This window comes from Daucus carota, chromosome 4, assembly GCF_001625215.2.
Source record: "Daucus carota subsp. sativus chromosome 4, DH1 v3.0, whole genome shotgun sequence".
Lineage (NCBI taxonomy): Eukaryota > Viridiplantae > Streptophyta > Magnoliopsida > Apiales > Apiaceae > Daucus > Daucus carota.
Window position 1 is genome coordinate 3431545 of NC_030384.2, and position 12261 is coordinate 3443805.

General features: G+C 35.6%; 1 protein-coding gene across 1 annotated transcript; it reads right to left on the bottom strand.

Moving 5' to 3' along the window:
• Positions 1-858: 858 nt before the first annotated feature.
• On the bottom strand, positions 859-1660 carry LOC108203997 (chromatin remodeling protein EBS-like). Its single transcript, XM_017373237.1, has 4 exons — positions 1353-1660; positions 1194-1262; positions 1088-1111; positions 859-943 (listed from the first exon to the last, which is right to left on the bottom strand). The coding sequence occupies exons 1-4, from the start codon at positions 1658-1660 to the stop codon at positions 859-861; spliced, it is 486 nt and encodes a 161-aa protein (XP_017228726.1).
• Between the last annotated feature and the right edge of the window lie 10601 nt (positions 1661-12261).

The window sequence follows — 12261 nt, forward strand, 5'->3', positions numbered from 1 at the left end:
ACTGAAGAACTCAGAAATGTTAAAGCCCAGATGATATAGACCTTGAAGCTGAAAGAAGAAAATCTGATCAACCAGTTTGTCAGAGAAAGCTATGGATATAGGTTGATTTGATAGATAGTTCTGCTGGTTCTGTAAGTTGTAATTAATTTTGTAAACTAATGCATTTGTCCTTGATAGTTTTTGACATCATCAGTACATATATATAACTTGTTCATTCTGTCTAATGTACAAGTTGGGGGAGATTGTTACATATTTGATGATGTCATAGGTATCTAACTTGTTTAGTGTGCAGAAGCAAATATCAGAGTTTAACTGAAATCAGAGTTTAACAACTGCCAGCTGGATCAGAGTTTATCGATGATCAGAGTTTGCAGGCGGCTGATTTTCAGGAGTAGATCTGGCTAAATAAGGAAGATAAAGATCAAGGGAGATTGTGCAGATCAGGACAGCAGAAGGATAGCTATTGATTAGATTATTTTAGGAAGCAGATAATTATAAATCAATCAGTAGATATCATGTAATTGTGTATATAAACACAGATTAGGGTTTACTCTATAAGAGTTAGAAAATCGAGAAGAGTATTCTTGTAACCCAGCAGCTCTTAGTGATACAATATAAATCACTAAGAGAGTTTTTGTAACCTACTGAGTTTTGTGAATAAGAGTTTACTTTGTTAACTCTCTTATTTGAGTAATTTTTATTGATTGTGTTCACTATATTGATTTATATAGTGAGTTAATTCGGCCTAACAAGACTACATCACACAAATAAGACAAGAAACAGAGGCACATAAAAGATATAACAAGAGGTGAAAATGGCGAAGAGTAGTCTGACCTGGCCAGGAGAGTTCTTCCTCCTTTATTCAGGAACACAATCATCACACAAATAGTTCTTTAGCTTCTCTGCTTGGACAGTTGTCATCTTCACACAAGCGGGATGGTACCTACAAGGAGCATGTAAAGAATCTGACAACAAGCACACCAAAATAATCCCAGTTACTATATTCAATAAGATATGGTAAGTCTACATGTTGATATTTTTTTATTTTATTAATTATTTAAAATCATGGAATGAGTTCTATACTCACCTGCATGCCCCTAAAGTTTTTGATCTTCAACCATTAGAAAAAAGGGCAAGGCATATAGAGACAAATGAGAAAATTAACATGCAATACAAAATACTGATATTCATACCGGTCTTTGCACTTATCACAATGTAGCATCCATTCATCTGGATTATAAGGAAGCTCGCATTTGCAGTACCTTCAATTAGAATATGAAAGAGAGCTGTGAACCATGTCTTACGATTTTAAAACATACATTAACCAGCAGGAAGAGTGACACAATGCTCACAATTGAACAGGATGAGGAGTGTATGTTTTATTGGTATAGTCATACTTAAAAGGAGAGAAGTAATCCTCATCATGGACAGGATCAAGCTTGGTGTAGTCATCGAACGAGTGCACAATGCACTTTCCTATAACGGTTTCAGCACTTTGAACATCCAGGTTATTACTCTCAAACAACTCCTTTTTCCCAAAAAACAGTCTCCTCTTGTGAACCGTGTCCTTGGGCCTGTAGTAGTATGCTATTCTGATCTGATTATGAATCCGGCTTAAGACACGAGCAATATAGGGTGGCTCATTATCCTCAGGTCTCATAACCACGCAGTCTCCAACTACACAGCAACAACAATGCAATTGAAGCAACAACTACATAGACTAATTGTCTTTAAAGAAAATGCGATCTTTACATCTATACCCGCACACAAACACACACAAAAAACACAAACATTACCCTTGAAAGCTTGGTCGGTAATAGAGAGACAACATCAAAAAACAGCACACAATTACACACACACTACAGAATACATAAAAATATAGACACAATTAATCTCAAATCTTTACTTCTTAAAGATTCTAACACAATTACACAAACACCACAGAATCAACTATGCAAATATAGAAAAAGTTTCGGATCGGATTCGGGTTTCAATCGGATATCTTAAAAATAATAATTAAAAAAAATTATAAACCTGTCTAAACTATGATAATTAAGTTTTTTTTATATTAGGATTATTGGATGGGATTCAATTTGTTTAATTTAGAACAATATAAACTTAAACCATATTAAATTTCATTATTGACAATTATTCAATTTCTCAGTTATAAAAAATTTATATAAAATATGCTTATCAGTTATAATAAATTTACTTGAACTATGAGATAGAAGACCTATATATAGCTGTTTACTTAGGTAGTGTGATAGGTCCACTATTTTGCACATTTTAACTACCTATTTATTGATTGTTTTCGTATTTTTATTAGTTAATTGTTTTGTTTTCAAGAATTTTTAGAGAAATTGAGAATTCAAGAGAAAAAGGAACAAAAGGTGCAAGAAGGGAAAAAGAGGAAGAAAAAGAAAAGAAAAAGAAGAAAAAAAAAAAGAAAAGAAAATCAAGACACAAAGACTCTTCTACCCCTAAAACCCTAATCTTGGCCTATATAAACATCCTATTCTCTCAACCTAGCCTAACTTAGTTTACCCTAGTTTTTACCTAGTTGTTAGTAGCCTCCTTCATCATTTTCTAATCTAGAATAGCTTTCTCTTTCAACTTGTAAACTCTCAAATATTGTAAACACCTTCTTGTTTAATATAATTTCAAGTTTAGTTTCTTCATCTCCTACATCTTTACCTTGTTGAAATTTATGGCCATGACCAACCTTCTTTTCAACAAGTGGATAAAGTGGCATTTATGCCAACCACTTGTGGGTTGAAGAGCCTTTATTTTGTGTTTTGAGCTTACATTTTTAGTATTTAGCTTGAGCCCCTTTTAATTCTCAATATTATTAGTGGGTTCAATAACTTAGTTGATATTTTGGTTGGTTGTTTGATGGGGTTTTGTTAGAAACTTGGTAGATAAGCTAGTTTTAAAGTTTTGTGTGATTTGGAGTTAGTTTGGTAAGATTTGGTCTTCTCCTTGTTCTTGATTTTGGGGCTTTTGGGTGTAAATTTTAGTTTGTGATTTTGAATTGAGGTTAGTGGGTTTATGTTAGAAATATTATGTTTAGGCTAGATTTGAAATTTGGTGTAGTTTGGAGTTGATATGGTTTAATTTGAGTCTTGTTTGAGTCAAAAATGGGTAGTTTAGGGGCTATTTAGTGTAGAATTTAGTGTTAAATTTGGTTTAGAGGTTAGTGGGGTTTTATTTGTCATAGTTGGAATAGCTAGATTTTCCGATAAAACTAATTTTCCGGCGAGATTTAAGCTATTCCGGTCACCTTCATGAATTCTGGTGGGGATTTAATAGACTGATTTTTGTGACTGTTCACGCGTTGATAATCTGTTTGATTGTATTATACGCGCGTGTGTAGAGTATTCACTTTATTATTATTTTTCTTTTGTTTTTCTTTTTTTTTTTAAATTTCGATTTCTTTTATATGTTCAGTTGTTCACGCACCTTCCCTCCGTCGTTTTGTTTTACACGGCCAGACCAGTGACCATTTCCGTGCTCCCTTATGTTATGAATTAATTACGCCAGTTGTTTGTTTTTATTAATCGTTTTTTTTCTTTTCCTTTCTGATTTTGTTACTTTGGTTTTGAACCTTTATATATTTGTTTTTTCTTCATTTCTATATTAGCTTTGTTAATCGATTAATTAGTTTAACTTTAAATTAAAGTTTTTTTTTATTATTAATTCAGATTAACAAAATATCTCCAAATCAAGTGGTCTAATTTGATTAAGTTAGAAATTAAGTTTTCGCGAAAATAAATTTAGTCCTTGGAACGAATCTTATATTATTAAAACGGGATCGTGCACTTGCGATTAAAATCATATTTTGTGCACATCATAGTGATATATATATATATATATATATATATATATATATATATATATATATATATATATATATGTCTATATATATATATGTCACGTAGGGGCAAGCATTATTTTAGAAGGGGCAGGGTTGTCAGGTGTTTTTAGCTTCATGGACAGGTTTGTTCATTTTTAGAGGTCAGCTTTGTCATCTTTAGGGGAATGCTTGTTTATCTTAAGGGGTAGGCTTGTTGAGGATTAGGGGCTTGTTCAGGATTGGTTGGATCACAAAGTTATTCACATGCCACAATTTCTGGTGTTTGAAGAATCAACATAAGTCAAAAATAAACAAGGTTTCTTTAAATCTTTGCACAATAGGATAAATGATTCCAGAAATGGATATTTCAAGAAAAGATAGAAGTTTTACCGAAGAACAAAGTTAAAATTCTTATCTTAGTCTGCAGCTACTGATTCGGAATTATATTGTCCCACGATAGCTTTTCCAGAACTCCTATGAATATTTTGAACATACACTCTCTCTCTCTATATATATATATAATTACAAGCCATAATTGAAAATACAATCCCTTAACAGCTTATTACTATACATTTGACAACTACAATATATCACGGTCTTCGTAGAAAATTCTTCAGCTGCTTGCCTCATTATCTTCATTTTGTACTAACTTCAAAACATATATAATTTACGAGCCAAGTAACATAAATTTTATCCATCAAAACAGTTAAGTAAATATAGTTGTATAAGTACATAGATCAATCACTTGAAATGGAATCTCGAGTGATTGTTCTGAAATAGCATAACATAAACTTTAATTGCTTAATACATAAAACAACTATAAGATTCATATTGCCGAATTTACTTTCGGCTAACTCGACTATAATAGCAGCATCAAGTAAGCTGGTATGCTATATAGTAAGCACAAGCATTCAACTAAACACTCTAACACAAAGCCTCTGTACAGGAATTCAATAACGGCCAAATTTGAATCATAGTACTAAAATACATTAAACCTAATTATCACATCAGCCTTCACCAAACTGCAATTTATACTTATACTACTCAAATTTTTTTTCTCAAGTAATCCGACAACTGAAAGGGTTCAGTTAGAATATGTGAAGCAGGGGTGTGGCACTAACCCAGCGTACTGCGCACCCGATAGGTGCGGGGGTGCGCACCCTATTCCTCTGGTCAATCCTACAATCCTCATAATTGTCCCTTTTCTTCTTGATTTTTTATTTCTTCAGCCAACGAATTCCAGAATCACTAATTACAACATCAATACGACAACATTATATAATTTTTGCTAATTACTACTAATTTTATCAAAAAAATATTCTTATAAACAAGTTGTGTTTCTGTTCAAGTATAATTTCGGAATAATTCAAAATCACCCTTTCTTTAGGCACTATATCCCTGTGAAACAAACAAGGTATACAATTCCATGAAACCTATTGATGTGCTCGAAAAGAGATTTAAAAATAATCGCAAGCGCACGATCACCGTTTTAATATTTATGATTCGATCCACAGAGATTAAAATTTTTTCCGCAATCCTTTAATAATTAACCTAGGCGAATTAGAACAATTAATTTGGAATTTTGAAATATTATCAATTAATTAACAAAAAGGGAAAATAAAGTACTAATTTAAAATCAGGATATTAAACCCAAAAATATATTAACTAAACTTGTGCAAAACTCTAACTTACGAAATCCAGAATTAAAAGATAAAACAAAATCAAAAGGAAAACTACTACTGCAACTAATGTTATAAGAACGACAAGAAAATTCCACCAAATCAGTAAACTACTTGACGCGTATTAAACAGCAAATGACAATCACAACCAAATAAAATAACATAAATGAAAGAAACCAACTCTGCGGAATCATGTTACAAACTTTAAGCCACTTGGCGACTTAACTGAATACTGTATATTGAATCCAAGAAACCATGCTAACCAATTACACGATTAGCAGAAACCAGAACTCAAAACAACTAAAACCGAAACGGAAATTACAAAACTCAGCACAGCAAAATAGCGAAAACAAACGAAAACCCAGCAGCTCGGCAACTTAACTCGACTCGGAACAGTCGACTCATCCTGCAGACTCGAACTCAGGCAAACAAGATCAAACTAAAACTCGGCTACAGACTCAACCGAATCAATTAACTGGACACAAAAGTAAGCTGTATAAACTTAGAGAAAAAGAACTGACTCGATTTCTATGACTAAAAACAAACCAGACTCGGCAACGCAACTCTGAAGCGAAAACAGGGCTGAAAAACGCATCAAAACAGACTTGAAAATGGACTCGGAAACAACAGCGAACTCAGCGAAAGCAAAACAGAAACTCATAAATATGGAACACAAGGATTCAGAAACCCAGCGATTCAGAACTCGAACTCGTGACTCAGCCAACTGAAAACCAGAACTCGGCAACTCGCAAGTTGGGTCGCGACTCAAATGCAGGACTCCAAACTCAACTCTAAACTCAGCAAAAGCAAGCAATGGAAATGACAACAAAAGCACAAAACGAGACTCTAAACTCGGTAATCTGAACTCGGAACAGAGCACGAACTTGGCATCGAAAACAGAACGCTAAACTCATCTCAACACACGTCTAAAGACTCGATTAAACACAACCCAAAACAAAAGACTCGACTGAGACCAGCTGCAAAACTCGACAAAGCACCAGACTAAAACTCAGCATAAAAAAAAACTAAGAACGAAACTCAGCCTAATGACTCGATTAAAACTCGGAAAGCACTACAAAACACAGCAGTAACTTCGCGATTGCAAAGCAAAACCCAGTTAAAAACGAAAGAAATCTAACAGCTAAGTTCGGTGAAAAGAAAACAGAAAAATGATTTGGTTAATTTAATAAAACGAAGCAAGCAGGGGAAGGGAGATTCAAGAAAAAACAGAGGAGGAGTACTGGGTTTGTTTTAAAATAAACAAAATAGAAACATCATAAAAACGGTTGAATAAATGAACACAGAAAGGGCTGCTAATTTGCCGAAGTAACTAAATTAGTTTGTAACCTCAAATCTAAAAATATTCAACCCCGGGCACAAATCATCTTTTGTGCTAGAGTTTTACTTTCTTCTTAAAAATTAAAACTAAAAATTAAGAGATCTACAATAATCACAAGATCAATGATTCTTCATTTCCCAAAAGCTTAAAAGCATGTGGTGGTACTTAGAAGAGTCATTCAATCTTGGAGAACATAAATTAAAAAGACAATACAAGATTAAGATAAAAAGATTTGCATAGAAATTAAAAAGTGTATACAAGCTTGGAAAGGAAATTGGGGCTAGCAAAGTGTAAATCTATCTAAGATACTAACTATAGAAATGACTAGGTAGAAAAGGTGGGTAGGTGGCTAGGTTACTAGGTTGGTAGGTTGGTCATTACAAGTAAAGAGAAGGGGGTATTTATAACTAAAGAATTAGGGTTTAGGGGTAGGGTGGCTCAATCTTGACCATCCATGTGCCTTGTGTGTTGGGAAGATTGTGGCCCTCCATGTGTCCCTTAGTTGCCAACTCTTTTTTTTCTTCTTTTCTTTTCCCTTTTCTTCTTTTTCTTGCATTTTCTCTTCTTTCTTTATTTATCTACAATTTCCTGAAATAAAATAAATAAGCGATTAATACTACGAAAATAAACAAAAAATAGGCACTTAAATATGCAAAAATATGGACTAATCACCTATAATCCAAATTACGCAAACTTAATTAGTGTAAGAACCCCAAAATTTGTAATATTTTAAAAAATTATTTGATTAAATGAGATGGTGTAACTCAAGAGGGTTCATGTAAGACCTTGTTAGCAATATAAAGATTTCGGATAAATCAGGAGGAGCAATTTCATCGCGATTGCAACAGCTATAAATATGCATGTGTTGGATTATGGTATGGTAATGATTCTTTAAGTAAGAGATTGTATATTATTATGGAACAAAAGACGAAACGATGAGATGATCAAGAACGATATCAGGAATTCCAACGCAACGGAATATTCAAGAATAAACGTCGCACTAACATTATAGCGAAGGATTGATAAATTCATAAGTTGGCAAGACATCTTGAAACCCCATGCAAACCCCATGCAAATGCCATGCAACTAGCTAGTTAGGAAGCTAACCAAGATACTTGGAAAATGAACTAGCATTACATTAACTAAACTAGAATAGTAACTAGTGAACATGCTTCCTAAATTCATGGGATTTGCTTTGACAATTGCAAGCTTGGAGTGAAGTGTTGGTGCAAGCATTGGGTACTTGTAATGATGAGAGGAACACATGCAAGCAAGTGTTTAACCAAGTATCTAGCACAAGCAAGCAAGAACCCCCCCCCCCCCCCCCACAAAAGCTTGCTCTCGGCCCTAGCAAGAAAAAGGTGAAGGAGAAAAATTTTCTCCACCCATCCAAGCTCCATAAATCCTCAAAATTTATCCCAAGCTTCCTTAAGGTATAACTAAGGTGAGATTTTAATTTCGTGGCAGCCCACCAAGTATAGCCATGTCAAATAAATGAGCTAGTGTCTTGGTGAATAGTAACTAACTATGTTTTTCTTGTGTTTTCATGGAGTTTCAAGCTAGTTAGTAAGAGATCAAGGTTCATCCAAGCTCGCAAACCCTTAGTTAGTGTTAACACCATTCCAAGAAAGGTATAATACTCTTCCATCTTTCAAGTTATGGCAAGGTTTTTGAATGATTTGTAAGTGGTGTTAGTAGCATGAGTTTTGATGTAATGGTTGTGTTCTTGGCCAAGATTTTGCTAGATGATTGCTAGGCTACATTGTGGTTGTCATGAGCTTGAACTAATATGGTTCAAAATATGTAGATTAAGTGTTTTTAGTGATTATGGAATGTCCATGTGATTAAATGATTTGGCTTGAAGTTAAGAAGCATGTTAAGTAGGAGCATGTGTGATGGGTTTGTTGACCAAGGGGCTGTTTGCTCCCCATCTTCGGACAGAAAAATGTGATACCTTAAATACCACTGCCCATGACAGTAAAGGTATTGTTTTTTGGTTTCTAAGCATATAAGGATCATCTTGATTGGAGTTGTGGTTAAAAAGTTATGGCCGTTTTAGTCTATCAAGCACACGCGATAAAAATCGCAACAGTTTAGTGATTTTGCTACTGAATTCGGGCTACTTAAACAGTGAACTAGACATTGGTGATTTTTGTGAAGAAGGCCCTTTGAGTGTAGAAAACAACCCAAAATGAATTGATTGAAAATGTTGAAATTTCGATTTTATAAAAATGATTGAGTAGGGGCTGCGCAGTGAAGTCACGAGAAGAGAATCGCTCGAATAATAAAAACTTAAGTACGTAATGATTAATGCGTTAAGGTATTAATGGTCAATGTGATCGACACTTGAATACGTAGTAAATATGTTAAGTAGATCCAAGGTCTAGGATGAGTCAACTTCGTACGATTAATAAATCTCGAGAGTCGTAAAATGTGATAGTAATCCTTGTTAAGGGACTAATCGAACGATATTGATTATTCTAGATTTTCGTCCCGAATCCCGGAATCACCCCACCTCGAGATCCCCAGGCAAGTTTTCCAAACTTGAAAATCCCTACATATGGATATTTTGATAACTGTTGTTGTTGTGATATAATTATATGCATAACTGCTAATTGAATTTGCATTAAAGCGCAACGATTATGCAATTGAGACGTAACGACATGGTGTACATAAATATATATATCTGTACATACCAAGATGGCCCAAGGCATACAAGGCCAAGGGTAGAAGAGTATGTACCATTATTCAAATATCAAATGGGAGTTGGAATGTCCTTTAAATTTGTCATCCAAAAACCCGGAAAGCACCGGAGACAGTATATTTTCATATAATGATAATAAGTATTCGAATAACTGGATATGAACGCTTTTTGGAACTATTAAATAAACTCAAGTATTTCCATTAAGTAATTTATGAATCAAAGATATATTATCAAACATGGGTTTCAAATACGAATTTCAAAACATTCATCGATTTATAAAAGCTTTCCAAACCACGAGGTTAAAGCTAATTTAACCTATGATTAAATATTTTCAGTGACTTAAGAAATGAATACATATTGTACGAGTGATTTAAAAATCATAAAACCGTTTTAAAAAGGAATCAAAAGAGGTATGCGATTGTCTAGACAAACCTCAGTTTTCCTAAGCCCTTTTCTTTATAAAAGGAGTTCTCAAAGAATATTTAACACTATAGCTGCAAGCAAAGGAGCGAACAATAAGCTTCTTACATCACTCTGACTTCAAATATTGTACACCTTAATAAGGTTCCCTCTTTACATTGATATTTCAAATCAAATTCCGACCCACTCCCAAATCCTAACTTCTAAGTTAAAACGCTTACTCTATCAGTTGACTAAAGTCAACACACAAGTATCTATAACTCCCTTAATAATTCCGGAGGTAGGTTTAATATGATAGACAATCTACCAACGAGTGGATAATTACTCGGGGAACGATAATTCTTGTCGATCCAGTTATAAGGTAGAATCATCTCGGGACTGGAAGTACTTGTGTAAAATATTATTATGTTAGGCAGTGAAATAGATGCCCGAAAAGCATAATATCTGCTCGGCAATGAAATAGATGCCCGAAAAGCATAAATGACCCATATGCGGTCTGGGTGATAACCGAAAAGGAAGTCGTCCATCTACTAGTATAAAAGATTGAATTGACGATACGATGCCTGATCAGCAAGTATCGGGGTATACTCCCGTAAAGTCCCTTTATTCCATTTGGAATTGTGATACGCACTGTAATGAAAGCCTAGGTGCTGAATTACCTGTGATCAGTGAATTATGAAATCCTTGACGTACTATCGAGAGGGTAAAACGAACTAAGTTTAAGCAGAGAACTTTAGTTCCTCAATAAGTAAAAGAATACGGTACGATTATAACCGGACAGTTCCTTTTTATATTTTAATGAACTGAGATTATGCTGTATGTTATTATGCTACTGCTGAGCTATATCGCTCATTCTTGTTTTTCTGCATATCTATATATATATATATATCACAACACAACAGATCAGCAGCATGGCCCCGACAAAGCTTACCCCCAGGAAGCGCGTGGGAAACGCACAGCTATTCCATAGGATGTTCGCGAGCATTCCACCCCAGGTAGTAGGTGTGGACAGTTAGGGTTGAATCATTTTGGACATGTAACCTTTAAAATACTAAGAACCTTTTGTGTCTAATACTGTTCCACGTAGGAGAGGTATAAGCCTCTATCCTAGGGAAGGATTTAACTTGGTTTGTAATGATTTCTATTCTGATGTTTTCACAACTTAAAATATGTATTGTTGTTTCTGAGAACTATAATCTGTTGGCATACGTATTGATGGGGTTATAACTGTGATAAGTGGACATATGGAGATAAGTATCATTAATTGGGAATTATGGTGATTGTAACAACCTAGATTGCTAACCCCAGATCTAGGGGTGTCACAGAAATGGTATCAGAGCGTTAGATTATAAGTCTCAGAAACAATAGATAATAAATCGTAACAGACTCACATCGAGTTATAGTCGAGCTACTAGGGGTAGTCACGACAATTAGAACCTAAAAAGGAATTTAGTGATGAACCTAGTAACACGTTTGTGACTTGACTTGTAGGTAGCTGAGCTAGAGGACCTAGAGGAGTTCGAGAGAGAGCATGATGAGGCACTGCTAGCCCGAGAGGACGCTCCTAGGGAGGAACCCATAGACATATCTGATGATGACTCAGAAGATGATACTGAGACAGACCCTGAGGAGCCCGAAGAGGAGTACACTGATATTCATACTCCCCGTGCTGAGAGGACCCCCACCCCACCTCCAGTCCCTATGAGCCCCCTACCCCTCGAGGATGAGGCTAGTGAGGAGACGGCACCAGTAGGCATGGAGATGAGTGCTGACGATGACCCCACCCCACCACCAGCCCCGGTGGCAGTGGTACCCCTGGTCCTGTACAATTGGATGGCTGATCAGTATGCAGTGTACCTAACTGCGGCAGAGGATCGGGCAGCCGAGCTGAGGCTGCAGCTCATAGCAGAGAGGGAGTCGAGGCTTATGTTCCAAGGCAGAACAGTGAATGGGAGCACCCATAGGATGAGGGGTGTTATGCGCCGGATCGAGGAGAGGGCCCTTACTAGGGTTCGTCGTTTGATGCCTCCTCGTGGACTAGTGGACCGTGTAGACGTCGCTAGGATCATATCAGACGCGATGCGACGAGTCAGGGATGCTACCCGAGTCCGAGGCCGTTGAGGGATGGGCAGTAGTTCTCCCAGTCATGTGATGATTAGTGGTTTTGTTGTAAGGCAATAGCCTAGCTTATAGTTTGTGTTCCACTGACTGGAAGGACCTGTAACCGAATGTTGGTTTTATTCCTTTGTATTCCGTTAATGTACGT

Excerpts from the sequence above, each read along its gene's own strand:
- LOC108203997 (XM_017373237.1), bottom strand. The coding sequence starts at position 1,660 with ATGAGACCTGAGGATAATGAGCCACCCTATATTGCTCGTGTCTTAAGC. Across the intron at positions 1,112-1,193 it reads TGTGATAAGTGCAAAGACCG|ATCAAAAACTTTAGGGGCAT; the intron begins GTATGAATATCA and ends TAATGGTTGAAG. Across the intron at positions 944-1,087 it reads AAAACTTTAGGGGCATGCAG|GTACCATCCCGCTTGTGTGA; the intron begins GTGAGTATAGAA and ends TGCTCCTTGTAG.